The sequence below is a fragment of the Pelecanus crispus genome, chromosome Z (genome assembly GCF_030463565.1).
Source record: "Pelecanus crispus isolate bPelCri1 chromosome Z, bPelCri1.pri, whole genome shotgun sequence".
In the NCBI taxonomy this organism is placed as follows: domain Eukaryota; kingdom Metazoa; phylum Chordata; class Aves; order Pelecaniformes; family Pelecanidae; genus Pelecanus; species Pelecanus crispus.
The window spans coordinates 2123070-2146495 of record NC_134676.1 but is presented as its reverse complement, the minus strand read 5'-3'; the positions used below and the strand labels follow the sequence as shown (position 1 = coordinate 2146495).

Genomic DNA, 23426 nt, shown 5'->3' with positions numbered 1-23426 from the left:
ATTTGGTAACACAATAGTGTAGCATGAATAGGAAGAAATAGCAATTGCAAGCCCACCCACACTGTATGGCAATTCTACTCACCCATATCACGTGTTCCCAAATAGCAAAAAATGAAGGCTAGTTTGTGAGAAAACTCAATTGGAATGGATACGACAGCAGCGAGCTACTTTCTGTGTGAGAATTTCTTTTCAAGTCCTAATGAAAGCAGTACCAAATCATGTGCGGTGCAGCAAAGAGACATGGTGGGACGGGGAACGGGAAGGAGCAAGCACAGCCTTTTTGTTTGCTTGTTTTTTGAACAATGAGCTACCTTTCCCCACTATCATCAGCTTATATATTGCATCTCATATAACACCCACCTTCCCCATGATGAGCATGCCCTACCATAATAGTTGTTTTTGCTTGCCTAAAGGATCATATTGATCCGTAGTGAGCTCTTTGCTGTGGATGTATTGTTATACAGCAAGTGGATGCCTCATTTTTTACTGTTCTCTGTCCTAACAAAAGCAGCCTCATGCAAGTCATTTTTACGAGGACTGTGGAACAGGCCATTCTCTATCCAGCAGTGAGGTTCCTCCGATTAGAGCCTGAATGATGTGTCTAAATACAGGCTGGCATTTCTAAACCCCGGAGGATGGCTCTCCACCTCCTTAGGTTTGGGGTACACCCATCTTACAGACTCTTATCTCGAGATCTTTCCCAGATAATTTTTGGAAGAAGTGGGAATGATGGTGGCAAAGTTCTTGCCTTCAATCTCTTTTCTGATTGTGGTTTTTCAGCTCTCTGCTTTACACATCTCCATCAGAATTTGGCTCGCTGGCACTTGGCCGAGTCCGTGTGCTGCCGTGAACTATCAATTTTGGTTGCATTACCCCGATTTGCATTTACATCAGCTGAGAGGAGACTCAGGTCGGCTGGCTTTTTGCTGCAGGTGCTGACCCACTGTAAAGCTTTTAAATAATAGCACATCTTTACAAGGTATAAAGCCCATACCTTGCTTTTACATCTCCTGCCATACTTCTGATAACCTCAGGTGCTGAGATGATGATCTGCAATATTAGACCCAAATTTTCTATGCTCATGCAGTTGTAACAAGCTCTTAGGTAATTAAGGATGCCAGAACGATGCATTGTAATGTTTTGAATGCCATGCCTTGATCTCACTCCTATTTAGAGATGGATTTCCATGCAGCAAAATGAGGAGCATAGCACAGGGAAGCACAGCAAGTCACAGTTTGCAGCTCTAGTCATGAAATCAAAGCTCCAGAAAAGACAGCATTATGTTTTGCCAATCATAGTAAATCATAACATTTTCTCTAGTTTCCCAGTGCATTTACTGAGCTGCATGCAGTGGAAAATGGTGGGGTGACAAACAAAAATGATCAAAGATAGCCCTGTTGACTTATTGTGCAGGAGAAGCACGTCCTGCTCGGAGGTGTCAAGCTCATTGTCCTTCTGCTAAAACGAGCAAGTGGACATCTCTCGCAGAGCCACCACACAGGGCTCTGGGAGCCATCGAGGAGCAGGAGACTGAAGAGGAGAGGAGCAAGAGTGAAATTACCTTTTTTTGCCACCACCTCTAGTTTGTTCTGTCTGTGGGTAGCATGTAAAGAGCCGGTCTGATTCATTTATTCCAGTTCAATTACCCAGAAGCAGAAACAATCAAAAATCTTTCAAGAGGGTCTGCTTTCTTGAAATAACCACATTTTTTCAAGGAAACAGGATAAAACCTATTATGTTATTCTTTGAAAACAGTGGGGAAAACTTCCATTTTCTTCAGAGGGGTTTGGATCAGGCTCACAAATAGGTTCCCAAACCACTCGCCTTTGCGTTGGCATTGAATTTCCAATTCTTCTGACATTTTCCCATTAAAGTCTCCTATTGCTTCAAAAACGTGCATCAAATCTAATATAATGAAGAGTTTAGCCTTTCCTAGTGAAGCTGGAAGTTTATAAATTTAAGTTTGCCCTGCCAACTTTACTTTGTACAAACTGTCCCAAAATGGCATGGCGTGGCAGTGCTAAAGGTACTCGCTGCAGTTACACCCCCTTCATCTCAAGGTGATGTTAACTTCAAGGATGTTTGCAACTATTGAAATGCTAATATTGAGCAATACAGTCAAAGAAAAACGCTCAGCGGGAGACAAGTAACTTTCTTTTTACAAAAAAGGACCCAACGTCTTTATGTTCCACTAAAGACTGTTTTGTCCAGGAATAGGTTCAGACCCTGTTGTTTTTTTCCTGGGCATTTTTCCTGATCATGTGTAATATCTGAGCGCTTTCACAGTGATAGTTATCAGATTTAGTTACCCTCAGTCATGCTGAGGAGTATTTTACGCCATAAATCATTTCATTTCTTCCAAAATATTTTCTGGGGGAGAAAATTATTATTCCCCATATTTGAATCCAACCTTTAGTCAAAGAATAATTTGTATAAACTCCAGCAGGTAGATTTTGCCATCTTTGGCAAGTGGCTGAGTAGTTTGGTTGAGTAGTTAATGAACACGTAGGTTATAAGTGCTGTCTTTGCTTCAGTAAGTCTTTTTATAGAGGGAGATTCTCTGCTGGAGTAAACCCCTAGTACAGATAAGTTGTAATACTGCTAATTTCCAAGAACTAGGAATTTTAATTGAGTATGAAGAAGGTAAAATCTGGTTTTGCATTAAGTCTTCCTTTAAGTAGCATGCAAAACATCTGTCAGAGCACTGGTGATAAAACAGCGTACCATGTAGGCATACATAGCCCGTTCATTAATGTCTCTGCAAAGTAAATTTCTCCCATTCCCCCTTGAATATTACTGCTTTATTCTGTGGTGTGCTGGCTACTTGATGTCCCATTTTTAGCAAAGGTCAGTTTATTTTTTAATCATCTGGTGATTAGCATCAGAATGGCATTACTGATGTATGCCAGCAAGATGCCTTCTTGTGGACCTCTTCCCAAACGTGAACATCAAGGTAGCCGTCTGAAGCAAAGTCATACATACGTTGTCCTTACTCAGTAAACTTTAGGTCCATAGGTATATAAACATGTAAAAGTGCACAGCACGCTAACTCACTGGCCTGTAAGTTGTTGACACTGGAGGATTGCACACCAGGCTCTGCAGCTTGAAAAGCATGGGAATTGATTTCAGTCAGTTCTCACCAATTTGTCCCGTAATTTTCTTCTCACTTGTCTCCTTTGATACTAGCGCAGTTTGCCTCAAATTGGTCCTTCCTGCAGGCTGAGGTAAAAAGCTAAATCAGCTAAAAATAAATGAACAATTTAATATTCACATCAACATGTTTAGTTGTTCATAACGTATCACAGTGAGGCAAATCAATGATATGTTTCAAATATAATCTAATATATAAAAGTATTGTATTTAAACAAGCAAAAGTGTGTTTCGTGAGTACAAAAATGCATCTTTATGCAGGGCTCCTGGGTCATATTTCAATCTCTATCATAAATATGTGTTAACCCCAGGAACTGGGAAGCCTTAGTCAGGACCATTCCAGGGGTAAAAATGCTTTCTGAGTCTCCACTAAAAAGCAATAGATATTAATTTTTTTTTTTTTTTTTTTAGAAGGAACCCATCAAAGAGGCTGGAAATGAGTGTTTAAGTTATGGAAATGTTCCTATTTTTTGCCCTCGTGTGGGCAGAGATGAAGGACATAGGGTTAGCTTCGAATTTACATTTGAAAAAAACGCATGGCAAATTGCTTTGTCTGGGAAAAGAGAAAGCATCACAATAATTTATTTAACTGCCTAAATTATAGGCAGCAAGTTTAGTATCATATTGATGGTACTAAAAATAGTCCTGTTAAGGTACGCAGTAGCAGTAGAGCTATTTTGCTTGCAAAAGGAATCGGTTGTAACTGTCTTTTGCTTGGCTACCAGCAAAAAGAGTGGCTTTAAAGGCATTCTCCGCTCCATCTCTTTGCAGTCGGCAGATACGACCGCTCTGAGTCACACCGTGATAGGGCTGAAGCCCAACACCATGTACGAGTTCTCCGTCATGGTCACCAAAGGTCGGCGGTCCAGCACCTGGAGCATGACCGCGCACGCCACCACCTATGAAGCAGGTATGGCAAGAGCTGCTGGAAGGGCTTGCTTTGGGGTTTTTATTTGTCATCAAAAGCCTTGTTCAAGTTCATCCGAACTGCATAAACCGATGGCGCGCGTCAAAATTAGCTGTATTTCTTCGCTTTTTTTCATGGGTAGCAAAGCAGAGCAGTGTCGTGGTTCAGCCCCAGGCAGCAGCTCAGCACCACGCAGCCGCTCGCTCACTGCCCCTGCCCCGATGGGATGGGGGAGAGAATCGGAGGAGTGAGAGTGAGAAACACTCCTGGGCTGAGATAAGAACAGTTTAATAATTGAAATAAAGTAAAATAGTCATGATAATAATAACAATACAATAATGATAGTAACAATAATAATACACAGCAAGTGATGCCCAATGCAATTGCTCACCACCCGCCGACCGATGCCCAGCCAGTTCCCAGCAGCGATCGCTGCTCCCCGGCCAACCCCCCCAGTTTCCATACTGCCCATGACGCCGTATGGTATGGAATGGCCCTTGGGGCAGTTGGGATCAACTATTCTGGCTGTGCCCCCTCCCAGTTTCTTGTGTACCTGGCAGAGCAGGGGAAGCTGAAAAGTCCTTGACTGGCATAAGCAGTACTCAGCAACAACTAGAAACATCGGTGTGTTATCATCATTCTTCTCATCCTAAATCCAAACCACAGCACTGTGCCTGCTGCTAGGAAGAAAATTAACTCTATCCCAGCCGAAACCAGGACAAGCAGTCATTCTACTGAGCTCTGGTTGTCATCGCAAGAAGCTAGGAGATGGTAGTATGTGTGTGTAATACTTTGCCCCATACTATAATAAGTATCTGTGACTTTTAAAAGCTAATGATTTAAAATAGTTTTCACTTTTCAAAGAAACCCAAGATCAGGCAAGAACAATTATTCTCTTATTATTAGATACTGATTTTGCTACTTCAAAATTTTGACTTACGAAGTTCTGTGAGTCTCAAGGTCATGAGTTCCCATCTTATGCACTTAGTAAAAAGGGCTCAATGGCTGCTTCTATCTAATGCACATCCTTCCTGGCTCAAGAGCTAAAGGGATGTGTTTAAAAACTAAAGAACCACAGGTCTGATCATAACACTATGTGGACACATTTTAGCTTTTTGCTGTGCACTGCGCTGGTGACCAACGCGTCAGTCCAGCCAAGACCTACAGTCAGAGTTACAGCAACGGAAACCGTGTGTGCAGAATTAGAGACAGAGACAGGAACAGGGGAAAATAAAAAAAAGTGAGCAGTCTTTTCAGCTTGCACGTTATTTATTGTAAACAGACAATTATCTACCCTGTGCAAAATGTTGACTTGTATAAATGCCCTGCTGACAGTTTGGTAAGGCATCTTTCCTATGCTCAGTGTTTTTATACATCTATACTTCATTTCCAGCAAGCAGCCATTGTTAAGATTAACAATACGCTTATAATAAACAAATACACTTTGAAGGCTTAATTTAGCTGCTCTTCTCAAGCATTTGAGTGGTATTTTCCAAGCAGGAAGCTATGACCTGAAAGATACTTCAGATTCTGAAGGGGACTAAATGCAGTTATGATAACAGACTCCGGATAGGTATTATATGTAACCCTAGTGCAGTGGGATAAAAATATTTGGAAAGGGATGGTGACATAGTGATCTCTACAGATAAGAACATCCTCTCCAAAACGTAATTGTTTTCTTTCTCTTTTGTGTGCCTTCAATTAACTGCAGTAGGGAAATAGTATGCCTGGGCTTTACTTCTAGTTATCACATAGGCGTTAATGGAAGCACGTATCCTGATCCCTAGGCTGTCTTTGTCTTCCATTAAATTTGCATTTCTTTTAGAATAAGCTATTGAGCCCCTCTTTTGAAAATCCCGAGTAGATTGGCTTTTAAATAATGCCACTGAACTGCATGAGGCTGTGTACCGCAGAACTACAAGATTTTCTACAGCCTTTATGATTGCCTATATATCTTGCCATAGTCCCTAGTCCATAGATAAGAATGTCTATGGTTTTGCTTAAAATACTTTGCTCCTTCATCTGTTGTAGACAGCAATATGTACATTTGGACACTAACGCAGTATAGTACATGCTATATTTTCCTGAGGGTGACTAGTGGCCTTGAAAACACTCTAGGTGCCATTACAAATCAGTTTCTACCAGCAGATACCAAATGAAGTCTGCTGGTAAATATTGATTTGTTGGGGTTTTTTTTTTAAATGAAAACCACCGTACACACCAGTTAATTAACAAAGGGAAAATAAGAGGGAATATATGTGTCCTTAGATTTTCCCATGTGATTGCAATGCAATTATCTGAGCTTGATGGAGCAGCTCTGTTAATTAAGGGCATCCTGCACTGCTGATCTTTATTGCCTGTTTTGTACCCATTCCGCATGTTGAATTTCCCGTAATGATATTAAAGAACATACATATCAGCATCGATACAGAATTCACTGGAGATTACTACCATGGCTAGGGAGAGTTGTTATGCCCATAATTCAGAAGCAACTCTCGGAGCCAAGTTCCATCCCCAGATCTGCCTACACAAGCCTTGCTGATACGAGGGGTGTTAATGAGCGCTAAGGGAAACATCTAAAGCTTTGATTTTTCTCATGATATCTTATGTTCACAATCTGCTGAAAGCAGAGCTCAACTTCAGCCGCTCAGCGGGACTCACGTGGTAGTCGCCAGCGTGCAAAGCCTATATTACAGAAATGGGCTTACAAGCTTTACTATTTTAACTTCACAAAGGATAGAAAGCCTAGGAAGGGAAAGGGTTAGTTCATGAAAACATGTCAAAAAGGGTTAATACCAGAAAATGGGAAAACGTATTTAAGATAAAGATGCTGTTTGCATGCAGAGAGATGGATGCACTTTGGTAGAAGTACATTTATGGGAAGTTGGAGAATATTGCAGAGTAGGTTTAGCAAAAGTAAAGGGAAGGAAAATTTTAAAATTGTCTGATTCGCTTACGAACAGGGTTATCTCTTGCAGTTCCCTGAAATAGCAAGGCAGTCCACGACGTTTCTTCTAGTGCTTCAAACTGATGAGCCAGCGTCCCAACTGGCTATAAGCTGGGTAGCATTTAAATGCGACGCAACCCTCTCAAGAAGTAATATTAATAATAACAATAACAACAATAATGATGAATAATGACAATAACAAAAATGCAGACTTCCCTAGCAATGTGGGAGCCCACGTCATGCTGGGCATTGCCGAGGATTAAGAGACTTCTCAAAGATCTGTGAGCTTGTGTTGTGGCCTGCCTGCTTCAGGCTGAGAAAGATGCTTCTGGCGAGGAGCAGCTAACGTGACAAGGCTAAAGTGAGACACTGGGACTCCCGTTGGTGCTGGCTCTGGAAACACCAGGCTGAACGTGTTGTTCCAGCACATATAGCAAAGAGATGATCCACCGCAAATCTGCCAGAAAGAACATCAGCTGGCGAGTAGTCACCTGCTTAGTAATATGACAGTGGTAAAGAAACTTTTCTTTTTCTGTGTACAGATTTCTCGGTTGCTTTCTGGATCCCACTTTTGAAAAGTTCACCGGGTGTAAATACCATGAGAGCATCTGCTCGGTGTTATTTCAAAGGGATCAATTCCTTGTGACCAGAGCCTGGACAGCAGCTGGCTCTTCCCTTCCTTCTTGTTGTTTAAGATCACTGAACGTTCGTCACCCTGAAGATTTGTGTCTGTGCTTTAGGTCAGGCTGGTTTAGCTCAGCATGATCCAACAGCTTTTTAAAGCTTTACCTCCTAAAGTGACTTTGGAGCCGTTCTTCAAACATTCAAGGAAGTTGTTTAGTGGCCATATGGGTAGGACACAGATGATGTGATGCTCGTACACTGTGTTCTCCGTGCTGTTATGCTATCTATACGCTCTAAGTCGTCAACAGCTTGCATCAAAACCAAATAAACGAAGAATTAGCTCAGTGCCAATATATTACTCCTCTCTCTTAACTATTTTTAATAATTGCCCATTTTTCCTTTCTCCTCCGCAGTCTTAGGATATGATTTTAAAATATTTGAGACATTGCGCAGGAAGACCTCATGGCCAGCGTTAGTAAAGCAGGGTGCAAAGCAGACACTGCAGGCTCAGAAATCCAACCTCCTGTCTTTAATGCAATGGGAACAGAAAAGCTAAGAATTTTCTATCGTGTCTAAAAAGCCCCAAGCTGAGCATATATTTAATGAATATACCCAATTATATTTGTTTTATATTGGTACATACCTACAAATGTTCCTAATAGAGAAGCCACAATATTATTACTGTTATTAAATGTCTAGGGCTCTCAGAGTATATTAGATGTTCTTGGGTACATTGGTGGTTGTTTAGCTGTAAGGACCAACATTAGCGGTATGAGGATGAGAGCTATACGCCAAATCCGAATGTATCCATGCGCAGTGTTTTGTACAATTGCCGCTATTAAAATATCACTTCTAGACATATCGTACGTTACGTGGTTGAAATGCATCTAAGGATGCTCGCATCTGAAAGGGTCTAAGAAAGTCGTAAATGCCGACTGAGTAGTTCATGCCTGCTACGGTGTGTAAGGAATTCAAAAGAAGGTGAGTAACTTCTGGTTTCAATTATTTTCACTATTTTCAGCTCCAACCTCTGCTCCCAAGGATTTGACAGTTATTACACGGGAAGGGAAACCCCGGGCCGTCATCGTCAGCTGGCAGCCGCCGTTGGATGCCAATGGAAAAATTACTGGTAAACATTCATATTATCCTGCACTCTCCTTTTTATTTTACCATTCTGATCATTTGCTGCTTTCATTGCCTATTTTCTGTGGAAACATCTCTGGGTTTTTTCTAGAATGCTATTTGATCTGACGTTATTTTATTTTCTCTTACTTTTATCAGCCAACTTGGTCTAGGATTCAAGGCAGTGTTAGGAATACTGCAAGATCTAGAACTCGGAGGATGTAAATCTTTTATTTTTAAATGCTAAGAGCAGTAATATAAGTTTAAAAATGCAGCGCTCTAAGCAAAGGTTTTGTGGTACGTGCTGCTCAATGATAATTAGAAATGACTAATAATAAGTACTTTGTTTGGCAATAATGCAATACATAATATACATAATGATGGGTTGCTCGGTGCAGCACATAATGGGAGAATTTATTGGTAGATATTTAACTTTACAATAACAATTTAAGGCAGTGATGATCAGGAAAAAAACCCTAATATTGACTGACAAGAACTAAACTTAATAGATGCTTCGCAATGACAGATTTTATTTTCAAAAATATTGCATGTAACCTTAGTGCCTAATTAAGAAATCCGTTACAAATCCTTAATGTTAATTTAGTTTGAAAAATATAGTAGAGTTCTATCTGAGATTTTGCATTTAAATGATCATTTTAGTCTGCTAATAGACATCTCAGAGGCATATAATTATTTGGAGAAATATCGCTCTGCTTCAAAAACGTGCACATTATGCTCACGTTACTACAAACAGTTGGGTTAGGCCAGTTCTACACCATATTTTCATGTGGGAGAACGTGTGCATTCATTGTGGACTTGGTAGTGTTAGGTTAATGGTTGGACTGGATGATCTTAAAGGTCTTGTCCAACCTAAATGATTCTATGATCACCATTACTGCTAGTAATCCCAGCACCACGCCACTGAAGCATTGAGAAATACCGACGTAAAGGGAAGGATGCTTCAGAGTGATGTCCCGGGTGAGCCATCAGCAGTGAAGAGCACTGGGTCAGATTTTAACAGTTGTAACTCAGCAGGGCTTCACTGGCATCAGATGAGCTGTTGTGAGTTACGCCAAGAAGGTATCCCACTTTATGTTACCGCTCAGATAAGGATATATTTCCGTGCGGACATCACCCAGCAGTAACGATTCCTGGGTTAGACTTGCATAACTGTGTATAATTTCATTCCACATTATCAGCAGCACTTTCACAATCCGTGACCATGTGCGAAAGTAGGATGTGTTGATGAAATGGCTCTGCTTACACCAACCTAATTTAGCCATTAGAGAGAAGAAGCCATCATTCTGGTGGACAACACACTGAAATGAGTGCTAATGGTCCTGATTCCCTATGACTAAAAGACAAAATAAAATAAAAGTTTTCCTGACTTCCAAGGTGTGAAATGACTCCGTGGTAGCCACTTTTACAGAGTTTTTCCACCGACAGCAACATTTGGACCTGAGAGCAGACTGGGTCCCCTGACATCCATGCACAAACTTCTTTCTTGTGCACAGACTTCTTTCTTGTAGCACTTGGTTGAAGAATGACTCTCATGGGGATTTTTCTTATTGCATATGTGGTCAAATGTTTCTTAGAGGTATGTGGTGGTTTAGCCCCAGCCAGCAGCTCAGCACCACGCAGCCGCTCGCTCACTGCCCCTGCCCCGATGGGATGGGGGAGAGAATTGGAGGAGTAAGAGTGAGAAACACTCCTGGGGTGAGATAAGAACAGTTTAATAATTGAAATAAAGTAAAATAGTAATGATAATAATAACAATATATTAATGATAATAACAATATCCAAAGCAAGTGATGCCCAATGCAATTGCTCACCACCCGCCGACCGATGCCCAGCCAGTTCCCGAGCAGCGATCGCTGCTCCCCGGCCAACCCCCCCAGTTTCCATACTGCCCATGACGCCGTATGGTATGGAATGGCCCTTGGGGCAGTTGGGATCAACTCTCCTGGCTGTGCCCCCTCCCAGCTTCTTGTGCCCCTGGCAGAGCATGGGAAGCTGAAAAGTCCTTGCCTGGCATAAGCAGCACTGAGCAACAACTGAACCATCAGTGTGTTATCATCATTCTTCTCATCCTAAATCCAAACCACAGCACTGTGCCTGCTGCTAGGAAGAAAATTAACTCTGTCCCAGCTGAAACCAGGACAAGGTATCAGGCAGAGGAAACGACTCCTTGTGGGGAGCAGAAATGTCCCCAACAACCAAATCTTTGTCCATGCAAATGCTTGAGTGAGTGCATTTGTGTTAATTTCAGAAAAATATATCTATTCTCATAACTTTATATATATCAATTCAGATGTCGTGGTCAGAGAAACTGCTTTAGTAACCCCAAACTACAAGCTTCTAAATAAAATCTCGTAATAAAACAAGCAAAAAAACCCACATGCAAAACCATGTCATTTCCATCCTAACATTGCTTGTCCATGACCGGGGTAACCATTCATGTGGAATGAGTTGTGAAGAGCATCTTTGTTTCGGAAAAGACTAGGGAAACAGCAGTAATAAGGCTTACACCAATTTTGTAGTAACTTTGGATCCAATTTTGTAGTAACTTTGGTTTTTTGCCTAAGACTAATTTGCCAGGGAACCTTTCAGGAAAAAAAAAGAAAGAAAGAGGAGGGGGAAAAAAAGAAAATGTTTTCAAATTCAGGCAGAGGCTGGTGTTGCAGGTCCCCAGCTGAGGCTGGGTTGGCACAGAGGGTGCGCCAGACTTTCTTACAGGCTTTTTTGCTTCTTCCCAAAATTTCATTTGCTGGCAAGGTAATTTCTACAAACTATTATTGTTTCCTAACACTGGTATTTCTACCCTGGAAGTTCTAAAACTTTTAGGTTTTATTCAGTGGTAGGTAGTTATTAAAGTACTCTAAGATACCAGAATCCTGAGTTGCCAAAATATTTAATTCTTCATTCTTTTCCCCAAAATACTTTCCCTATAGTGCCAAGAAATACTGCATGGCTTCCCATAAGCACACCCAGTAATTGATGTGTGTCATTAGTGCCGTTTAGTTTTATTTCAGCACTGAAACACTTACCTAATATAAAGACTTACATCGTATGGTTTATGGCAGCTATTAGACTGAATGGTGCACCTGAATTTGAGAAATGCACTTGTAACAGCCTATTAATGTGTGCTACCTATTTCTGTATTTGTTAAATTTGTATTTCTTACAGTGACTGCTGTAATTGTGGTTTTCTTCTAAAAATAGGCCAATATGTATTGTCATAACACTCCTCAAAGCTGTTTTGATCGGAGACCTGCCATTGCTGCTTTTAAAGAGAAAACCCTGATTTTTAAGAAATCTGATTTTTATACGTATTTCATAACGGAAGCGCGTTAAAATTTGATTGCAGTACTAACTGAGAGACTGTGTTTATTCAGCTTACATCCTCTTCTATACTTTGGACAAGAACGCTCCAATCGATGACTGGATTATGGAGTCCATCAGCGGCGACCGGCTCACCCACCAGATCATGGACCTCAACCTGGACACCGTCTACTACTTCAGAATCCAAGCTCGCAACGCCAAGGGAGTGGGGCCCCTCTCCGATCCTGTTTTCTTCCGGACGCTGAAAGGTTTGGATCTGTGTCATCTGGATGTTAATGATAATGTAGAATTTTCTAATGCCTTCGTGGGAGCTTTGCAATTAATTCCATGTCAGCCAGAAGAGATCCTACTACTTGAAACTATTGTTGAGAGATAAAAGCAAAATGCTACATACGGTAGTTGACAAAAGTAAACCACATAATGAGGCAGTAACTGTATTTTTAAATTCAGTCAGCTGGGGGAAGGCACTCTGACACCACCTAACTTTCTCCCATCAATAATAAAGCTAATTAGATCTGACTGGATTTCTCTAGGGAGGTCCCTTTTCATTTTGGATCCTCTGGTGCCTGTAGGAGCCTGTAATGACTCACTCCTATCAACAGAGTAGGCATGCAAAATGATGATTAAAAATCTCAGCAAACTGAGATGCAACTTGACTTTGCATGGGAAAGGTTGTTCCAGATATTTTTCAGTGCCTGTTATTAATGGGCTAATTAATACCTGATCCCCCTCCCTTAGTGACCGGTGAGAAGGAGCAGGCAAAAGAGGGGCACCCATTTTTTTTTGGCTGGTACTCCAGCACCAATGTATTTATGAGAGCAAAGGGCTGCACTTGTACCAGACTCAATTTCAAATTAACATGGAGGGATATTCCTCTTCTCTCTTCCCCGCTGCCTGTCTGTGTGAAGCCCTGACACGATCTACCCAGAAATTATTAGTTATGAAGATGTAAGCAATATTACCGTGAGTAGGAAGCAGGGTGCTTGCCGCAGCTCCGCTCCTTATATTTTAACTGTCACTCATTCATTCGCACAAAGGTATGAAATTACTTTTAAAAAGACGTGTAATTAATGAAAAAGTCAAATGACACAAACAGCGAACCTATTCCAGGAAAGAAGCATGGCATATGAGAGAGCACGTTATCGCTCTGTCTTCTCTAGAGAAAATCCAGGGATTTGTATATAAAAATAACATCTTGGCAGAAGGTAATTGAAACTGGAACGCAGGCTGGACCTGCGAAGTCACGACTGGAGAGAAATTAGGGAAATTCAGGCTCAAACCTGTGCCTGAGAGGCTTGGAATTAGCGTTCACACTCAAGCTTCTTTTTAATCAATTTTAAGAGACTTCATTTAACGCGAGCTGTACAAAAGCCAAGCAAAATGCCTGCAGCTAAGGGGTGACACACGACCCCACAGCAGTCCCTTTGGGGGCTTTGTTTGCTTGTTTGGCGGGAGCTTGTGTTTGAGTTTGTCTCTCGGCAAACCGTCGTGTGAATAGCAAATTTTTCTGCTGCCTCTGAGGGAAGGAGGGGAAACTCCATTTTCAGCCATTAAGGAAGGATTTCAATGAATGAGCCAGTGTCCTCGGCAGCGCTGGCAGAGAGCTTGCCCTTTTTGCTTCGCTGCTATCAGTGGCTCTAAAGCATGCTATCGGCCATTCAGGCTGGGAGTGAAAAGCCTCATGCAACACTTTTCATGAATTAGCAAGAGTCAGGGAAAAAAAAATGAAAAATTGTATCAATTTGTTCTGAGCTTATCACCGCCTGCCCAGGTTTGCAGGACTTACTTGTCCAAGTCATGTTTCACTTTGAATGAATTATTGGTAAGATCCTGATTATTCATTCTCCGCTGCCATGAAATGTGAAGAGATAGCACTTCGCGGGTGCTTCATCTCTATCAGGCGGATGGTGCCAACTTAATTTCATGCTCACAGTTTGTGCCAAGCAGAAGTAGTCTATTAGACTGAGTTTAAAACGAGTCAAGGCATCAAAATATAGTAACTGCAGACTAATGAGATGTGAGAAGATATAGAGACCCAGATATCGAACTAAACCAAAAGATTAATGCACTTGATATCACCTACTTTGTAATGTTTACATAAAGTACCATAAAACTCATTTGGGAAATGAATTCCAGATCAGACGGCATCAACAGATACCAAAAAGACGAATTTATACGTTAGTTACATCTTGTAATAGCCTACAAGGACTACGTCTAATACGCTGCCATGAATACTTAATGATATCCACCCTAAATATGTCATGTTCAATAATATTCAACTGGTTTTTTGACAAATCAATCCCTACGCTTGAGGTGAAAAGACTTTCTGAAGTCTTCAGTGCATTCTGAATTATGCAAAAATGTTGGTTTCCTGCCCTTAATGATTATTAACAGAAGATGTGCATGTGCCATGTGGTAACGTGTGCTCTGATGGCAAATCTGTGTCCTGATCAGAGGGAGTTTTAAATCACGAGGAACTAAACAAGCGTCAAGGATCCACTAAGTCACCCGCTGTCTCGTTTCGTATATTATAGCACATAAAGCTCCTCCAAGGAAACCAAGCCATTACTTGTGTTGTAATTGCCATGCGAGTATTTGTAGTGACTTTCCTTTACTAATGAAAATGTAGCGACCTGTGAGAAAGAGATATGTTTAGTAGTAAATAACACTACCACGGAGCAATGAGTTTATATTCTTCCACCTCAGCTCCACCGATGATAATATACAGGCAAATGGGCAAATCCTTAGCCTATGTAAATTGTCGTTACACTGTGAACTTCAATCAATCTGTGACAGTTTCCATCGCTTGAGGATCTGCTGCTTTATGCTCTGGCTTGTTAAATTTATCACTTAAAGCATGAAGAATCTGATACGTGCGTTCTTCAGGGCCTGGCATAGAAGGATAAAATGCGATTGAACATCCCACCTTTTTTTGGTTATATAATTCAGGCCAAAATTTGAGGTCATTGCTAGGCTTTTTCTTACTCCTTACTGAGTCTGGATGACTTCAGTAAATATTATGTATACATATATATGTACACGTGTGTATAGAAGAGAAGCAGGGAGTGCCCAAATGGTATGTGTATTTTGCAGCCTTTCGCGGTGTATCGTCACGGATTGCCCCGAAGTTAAATTCCAGCTCTCGCTGTTATATTACTTTTACGGCACATACCTTTTCAGAAATTTATTAAGTTGCAGAAATAACTAAATAGCCTGAAATATTTTTGCAACTGCCCATTGAAACGTAACGACTAAAGAGTCAATGAATGAACCAAGAGTGAATGAATGAACCGGTGACAGACAGACAGGAAGGAGGTTTTCCTCAATCTTTTAAATAACTGGTCAGTGATTTTTTTTTTCCCATTTATCACAGAAACAAGCAAATCTGAGAAGTGAGCTTACTAAATGTGCTTATGCTTTCTTCTGCTCAGCTGCACCTATTCTGGATTTCAGCCAGCATTTACAAACAGACCTTCCTTGAGTGCTGAGCTTTAATTACAGAAAATTAGAGAGTAGTATTCTGCTTATCGGAGTCACACAAAACGTTACATCAATACATATAAACTGAAAAAAGTTGCCTGTTAGTGCACCTATAGCCATAACGCCAAGCAGGAATAAAACACTGGATCAGGTGTGGTTTTAAAGGGATGAGTGGAAAGGGGGAGAGAGAGGGAGGAAGAGGTCATAGGCTGAGCTTCAGTACGCTCTCAGGTATTCCCGTCGTGCTAAGATGGGCAAGGAAAACTGTATTTGTGGGCTTTCGACAGGACGGGAGACTAAGAGTTGCCACTGTACCATTTCTGAAAGAGCCCTGAACTCGCAGATGATGCCGGTCCCCCGCCCTTGACCCTCCTTTTTGGCGAGGATGGTGTGGGGCAGCATTTCTAGCGCTGCAGTGCCCTCTAATGCTGCCTTGGCGTCGTGGTCCAACAGCGCATCCCAGTCCATCACCGGCACCAACCGCGAACCCCCGGCACCTGCCAGGAGCAGATATTGCCCACCCGGGCTGCAGCATTTCATGGCACTGGAGGTGTCCCGGGTTTCGCCTCCTCCATCGCCTGGAGAAGGCAGCAAACGCCGAGTGATGCCAGGGCAGCGTCTTAAGTGGTGTCAGCGCTTGGACGGAGGCAACTGCAGTCACGAGCAAGGTTTCATGTTTTCGTGAATACGTTTGTCCTAAGGGAAAGGTGAGAACCCAGGCAGGGCTCAGTGGGGAGGCGCAGGCTCACAGATTTCTAGAAAGTTTGAGGCAGCGTGCTCCATATGCCCTGCTTCTCTGCATCCATGTGAAAAAGTCTGGGGAGGGGGAGAAAAAAAAAATTAACTGAGGTTTTGGGGGTCATCGAAGGAGCAATTCCCCCTCTGCTATGGGCACAGAGCTCATAGATGTGTCTGCAAATGTAAATTACTGCTAATTCAGTACCTCCAGTTGTTCCTAGCATGATGCCACGATCTAGACGAGGTTTTGTCGTGATTTTAGCAGCGAGGGGAGCAGCACGCTCTGCACCTGCAGGCGGGGGTTATTTGACTTCCAGATTCATGTGCCAAATCACTTCATTTTCCCCCAGTTTCCTGTACTTAAGATTCTTGCATAATTTATTAAGCAGAGGACTGGTTAATGCTCTACGATGGTAGCTACTTATGAATCCAAGGAAAGTTTAATTCCCTCAGCCATATCATAAATAGTCAGAAGTTGTAGCTGTGCTGGAAAGCTTTTAATATATCTATTGAATTTTGAACTCTTGTCTGGCACACTTCAGATCACGCTATCTTTTATGGTTATTATGCAAAAAGATGTAAATAGTTTTAAACCCCTTTGTAAAAAGGTGAAACAATGATAACATAAGTCAGACGGAGCTTTCAACTTGTAGGTGATTTGACTGTAATTATTTAAAGAAGCAGTGTCTCTCCCTCTTTCCCTTCTTGCTTAATTAAACCTCCCAGATCATACCCAAAAAGAACAAGAGACCGAAAAAATGCTGCGGTAAAGGGTTCGCATTTGGAGAAACTTGGGGAAAATATCGGACATAGGGCACGGTTCCACCTGCGTTCAGAGTTGAAGGAGCGTCTGGGCGATGCTCTTGGCCGTATGGTTTACTTGTAGGCAGTCCTGCGAGGAGCAGGGAGTTGGACGCCATGAGCCTTACGGGTCCCTTCCGACTCGAGATATTCCGTGATTCTATGGTTCTATGATTCTGTGTGTGTGTCCTCTCGGTTCTCCAGGATCCCTCCGAAAAAGGGAACGGTAAAACTCAGCCCGTCCTCCTGCATCCTCCGCCCCCGGTGCGGGAAGGCAGCGCCGCGCCAGCCGGCTGACACGATAGCTGACGTGATGCGTCGGCTTGCCTGCGAGGAGCTGTCAGCCTCTAATGACATTGTCTCTTTTTTTGCAGTCGAACACCCTGACAAAATGGCTAATGACCAAGGTACGGTGCCCTCAATCTGTCGCCTTTTCTGCCGGGGCCTCGGGGGCGCGCCGGGGAGGGGGCCGTGCTTTTCACCTGGCCTGCACACCTGATGAGGCAGACGCTGGCGTGATAATTAATCTTGTTAATGAAGTTCTGCTCGGCTGAGGCTGCTGCTTTGATGGGGAAGATGTAAATTTTCAGGAGAGGAAATTGTTTTGTCTCTTTTCTGAAGGACCAATTAAAATGTCAAGCTTCTTTGTATGAAATAAATTTTTAGTCTCTCTGCTGCACTTCTGAATAATTCACATTAAGTATAATTAAGCTCAGCATAATTTCCAGGCTCCTCGTGCACCCTTTCATGGGTTATAGATTAAAGTTCAAAAGCCTCACAGTGAGAAATCATAAATCATCTTTTCTCTCAAACCAGCAGCTCCTGTTAAATAATAGCAAAGTTTAGTCAACTTTTCAAGGCATTATCATTACATTTTCCAAATATGAATATATGTCTGATTAGTCACAGTTCCTCTGCTCCTATCTCCTTTCGAATACTTGTGAAGTCTGTTGCTAGGATATTTTTTCCTTTTTTTTACTTTATTTTTACTTTACATTATTCCTAAGTGTTTCTTTCAATTACAGCTAAAGCATTGTACATTTATGTGACATCTGCCCAAGGAAACAGTCTTGGTAACGTTTGGGAAACTCAGGCTTGATCTTGGGAGGTTTGTTTGGATTTGAACTCTCACTTCACGCTGGTTTAAAAGGCAAAGTGAGGTGTAAACCTCAATTCCCTGGCTTCACTTAACAGCTACCGTCTTACCCCAGTTTAGTGAGTTGAGTTAACCTGCAATAAATAATTCCTAGGGAAGACAAGAAAAGGTTATTTAGAAGATCAAAGTCAACTCTAGGCCCTTTCATAGGTTTTACTTTGACCTGGAGCATCCCTGGAGCTAACCCAGAGCATATTTCTTCACTAGGATTTTACTTTGTGCCAGGTACCACATATAGTCTCACAGCAAGCTTCTGTGCTTCTGCTTGCTTCTTTCCATGGAATGCTGCAGAAAATCCAGAATTTGTTGGATGCTCTACATACTACTTTTGCAATGCGTTATGGGAGACAAAAAACCATAGGAAATGTGGAGAAGTGTTCGTATGTTCCATAGAGTGGTGAACTTGCATCCATCACGAGGATATAAAGGATCAGATCCTCTGCAGAGAGACCTGCCTGTCCCACCTTGTGCTGTAGTTTCGTTGGTGGGGAGATGTAAATAAGCATGACAGATTAAGTGCAGCTATGCTGTATATGGTAGGGGAATAAATATTCCTCAAACTACCACAGAAAAAAAGAGGTCTGGGTCATTTTCCTTTTGTGCATCGTGTTCCTGTGGGAATGCTGTGCCCCTTGCTAGGGTTTTCCTTGCTACAGAAAAACTGTCGCTGGAATAATTCATTGTTCTTGTACAGCCTGAACAGTGTTTGCGACCTATTTAGTGAACAATACTCTGTATAGACTTCAAAACAGGAAAGAATTCAACCAGTCTTGTGTAACTACCTGCAGCAGGATGTCTGGCTGAAGCGTATCCCCAGGGTCTAACTGTGCTGGGATTGCAGCCATAGCCCGTGAATTCCCGATTGCTTCAGGTACGGCGGGGTTTTTTGATTTGATTTGAGTCAAATAACTTACAAAAATGAAACGAGGTTAGCGTGTCTTTAGCAGACAGCAGGTATGCAGAGCCTGAGTTAAACACAGTCACTCCTAGTACATAAATACAGTCTTTCACCTGGGTAGTTGAAATACACTGCATTTTCCTTCTTTAGGACTGTAGTATATAAGGAGGAGAAACTCTCAGCCTTTTGTTGTATCTTCCATAGGCTTGTTGATATCTAAATTCAGTTTCCATTTTTATGTGACCTCAATGATGAATTCTAATAATACGAAGTCTGAGTTCTTCGCTCGTGTTTACTCGATCTTTAGGCAGTTCTGTTAAAGACAAACCGATGGGGTCAGGTCTCACTGTAACTGTATTCCAGGCACAAGCATTAAGACAATCAGAGTCAAAGTTTCTGAAAGCTCATTTGCCTTAGAAATCATCAAAGCTGATTCTTTAATCATCCTGAACCAATGCCTACTGGAGTCAGTGGGAGCCTTTTAAATTACTCTGTGCTTTGGACAAGGTCCTTTGGGCCATCTCTGTCATTTTTATTGAGTGACATGAATTAACTCTGGTAGGTCATCTGTCTCTAATGCCGGCTTGTGGTTCCTGAGTTCAGGAACTTCGGGACATGGTTTAGTCTAGTCTACCCTTGATTGGTTTAGAGTAGACTTGGCAGTGTAGGTTAATGGTTGGACTGGATGATCTTAAAGGTCTTTTCCAACCTAAACAATTCGATGATTCTATGATTCCCTTACGTGGCAGGAAAGCACTGTTGGAGGGTGTGGGACATGCAAGGGGGTTTGGGCAGAGACACCAAGGTTTCAGGGCATGATGTGGTAGAGCTTTGAAAATCCCAGATGTGGGGTCAGCTAGAAGGGACAGTACAACTGCTGCCATCCTTAGGTGCAAAAAAGGAGATAGGGAGGACAGGAGAGTTTAGGGAGAACTTCAGAGGTTTCTTGGTCTGGGCAAATGTGCTCCCTGTTGCTGCAACTCCCTGGGAGAGCAGAGACCGTCCGCTGCAAGAAGGGGCTACCACTGAGAAGAGGAAGGAGGGCAGGAGATACCTCACCTCCGTTACTTCATTCTTGCCCACCAGTGATGGACAGAGTTGAGCCCATCCCGTCCTGTGGAAGCGTTGGTCCGCAGCTGTCTGACAGAGAATGAGAAATCCTGTTGATGAAATGTGAATAATGGCCCCAGGGTGCAAACTCTGTGATCCGAAGGGCAAAAAGAGGAGCGTCGGCACCTAGAGAATCAAATCACACATTTCCCAAGAGAGCCCTTGAACCTGAAGTGGGTGCCAAGCCCCTAAATGCGTCAGCTTCCTTTCAGATTTTTATTTTGCCTGTATGCAACTGGTAGAGCAGGGCATATTCAAAGGCAGTAAAAATGGTAATATAAAAGTAAGAATGAAATTACGGTTTCAGATGCTCAAGAGAGAATTTTTGTCACAAACCTTACGCATGTGGGACAAGACAAGCTGTTTTCAGATAGCTGTGGTAGAGGCTTCCCAGAGTCTAAAAAACTCTATTTATGACTTTCATCTGAAATATATAGAGGCAAACTGGGCAAAAAAGAGATTAATCGATTATATTTTATCTTGCCCCAGTTTCCATTTGATAAAACAATATTAAATTCTTTGGTCCGTATTTTGTCAATATAGGACTTGTCAACAGTTACGTGTTGCCATCGGAATTAGATCTTTGCAAGAGAAAAAAAAAGCTGATTTCTGCTTTTGGACTACAAATGTTTTATAACGTCCCCTGTAAATTTTGATAAAAGGAAACATACACAGTTTTGAACAAATGTTTCTCCTTATCTTAGGAAATTTCAATTTCATTTTGATTGTTCAATTGTTTTCTGAAAATGTACCTCCCATGAAATGGGTCACATAAACTGTCCGGATAAACTCGTATATCACTATGGAAAGCTGTTACGTTTGGAATACAGGTACGATTTTTTTTTTTTTTTATGACATTACTCTTTTTAAACCAGAAACTAGATATTGACAAGTTCAGATTTAATGTTTACTGCCGTGGTGAGGCCAGTCTCCTGTTCCCCATGCCTGGAGCAGGGCCAGCGACCATACCCAGGCTCCACAAAAAGCCTGTGGAGAAAATCATCCGAGTCAGAAATCCACAGCTCTTGTTTGCAAATCCCAAGGAAAATGGTGGTCTGCGTTGTTTTGCATCCAGTCTGGAGGCACACGGAAGGGTTTCCAAGTGATGCTGGGGACTTTGCCTCTTCTGAAGAGGGGACGAACACGGCGTGCTTGACCACACACCTGCCATTTTACACCTCGGTGCTCTGCGCCTCGCGAGTTAACAGTGCACCACTTGTTTCAGCTTTCAGAGCAAGAGGGTTTGAAGCCCGGTCTAGTCATGCCTGCAATTTGGCTTTCTGCCGTTCAACCTTTGCCATGTTGGATTATTGCAGGCGTGTTGCTGTTTGCCCATTTGAAACCTTCCCGTGCTCGTTTTTCTGCATATGCCTTCCAGCCTGAAAACAGCTGCCAGTAAATCTACAGCCTGATATCAGCCCCAAAACAGTCACATCGTCTCATACTGTGACTGCAGAAGGCATCAAGTTTGCCTCTTTTTTTTTCCTGTTAAAGCTTTTGATGGCTCCGGGCTTTCGGTTCTGAAGCTATTTTGCAAACTTTGAATGTAGCAGGAGTAAAAGGATGAGCGGTTCAGATCTTTTTCAAAGAGCTGCTTCCTAAACAAATAATGCAGTGGTCTGTAATGCTCTTCGCTACAGATGAGAAATAAGTATCCCATTTATCAGAATAACCCCTTCTGGGAGAAAAAAAAAAAAAAAGCACTTTTTAAACTCTGTCGTCTGGCTACGTTTACCAAGCAGGTGTCAGAACTCTTTCTTAAGGTCCAAAAAATGGAAAGCATCTCAGAAGGCAAGGCAAGCTTGAAATTTAAAGGCGAGAGCTAATTCCTGCATATTGGTCGTGTTTCCTGCTACACTGAGGCATGGTTGAGACAACTATCTCTGGATTCCCTTAAGACAGAAAAGGAAGTCAGCAGGTATTGTGTGTATCTGTTCACCCAATCTTGCGTTTCTGCCCCGAGCCCCAGCATCTTTCCAAGAAGTCTGCCAGTTTATACTTGCTGATAAGCAAACTTGCAAACACCCCTGCCTTCGCTGAGCTCTTCAGCTGTCACCAGGCCAACGCGGGCATCTCCTTCATTATCAGGGGCTGACCACAGATGGGAAGAAGACACGAGTCCTCATGCTCTGACTTGTTTACATGCTGATGGATGCAGAACCTCAGTGGTGAAAGCTAATGTGGTACATCCCGAAGTCTGCCAGACAGTGTGGTCAATGGGGAGAGGTGGGTACCTTCAAAAACCAGCTTTTCCCATCCAAGATGAGCAGGTTCAGTCACGGTTGTGAGGTTTCCTTCTCTCATCACTGACCAAAGAGGGAACCTGTGAATGGCTGTGCACATGGAGATGGATCCTCACCTCGGTACTCTCTGGAGTCAGGGTGTGACCCACCGCTCACCCTCCCAGCTGGGTGTGCGAATACGCGATGTGGCCGCACAGCATTACCCATCTTGGGCTGAACTGGTGTCCAGCTTCCAGGATGAAGAGCAGCCTCTGGAGCGATGCTGAACTGCGTATTATTCAACCCTTCTCTCTTCTAACGTGTATTTCTGCCTTCCCAGAAGATGATACCGAATTGGAACAAGGCGCTAGGGGGGTGTTTTCTTTTTCTCAGATGTCTGTGTGTCTGTTCGGGGCAGAAGCTCCCATTGCCCCTTTCTTTTCAGCCATCCTCCTTACTCTGCTTTTACTCTGCCATGTCTGAGCTTCCTTATTCCACCGGGTTTCTAGGAGGGCTGCAGGTCAGCAGCGAGCTAGAGCTGCCCCCTGAAGGCAATTTGTTATCTTCTGCTATCTTCTGCTCTATCCTGGAGCAGGTTTCCAAGTACTCGGTGCCATAACTAACTTAGGGAGCTCAGCTTTTTCATGGAAGCAGAAGAGCAGCTTTTCTGCTGGCGCTGTATGCCTGACAGCTTGTGTTGGCTGTGAGAGCCAGTGGCTTAGTTTGCGTGCTTGAACTTCCCAGCGACTTAGTTTGCATGTTTGAACCTCCCTGGGGACACCCATGGGGCAGGAAATATCGCTTACAGTCTCTGCTGTCTTATATGAGAATATCGCTCAGCGTATTTTCTCCATATTTTGGGCTGTTTAAGGCAAAACACAGCAACAGTGGTAGTGCAGGGCCATGTCTGGTTCAGAGGAGCCAGACGAT

The 23426-nt window shown here is 42.6% G+C and overlaps 1 protein-coding gene across 1 annotated transcript in view; it reads left to right on the top strand.

The window, feature by feature from the left end:
- DCC (DCC netrin 1 receptor) overlaps positions 1 to 23426 on the top strand; it is a 596500-nt gene that overhangs the window by 525200 nt on the left and 47874 nt on the right. Inside the window, exons 18-21 of the mRNA XM_075726297.1 lie at positions 3922 to 4060; positions 8650 to 8757; positions 12145 to 12339; positions 17485 to 17517. Of these exons, the coding sequence (XP_075582412.1) occupies positions 3922 to 4060; positions 8650 to 8757; positions 12145 to 12339; positions 17485 to 17517 (475 nt within the window). The remainder of the gene's footprint in view (positions 1 to 3921; positions 4061 to 8649; positions 8758 to 12144; positions 12340 to 17484; positions 17518 to 23426) is intronic.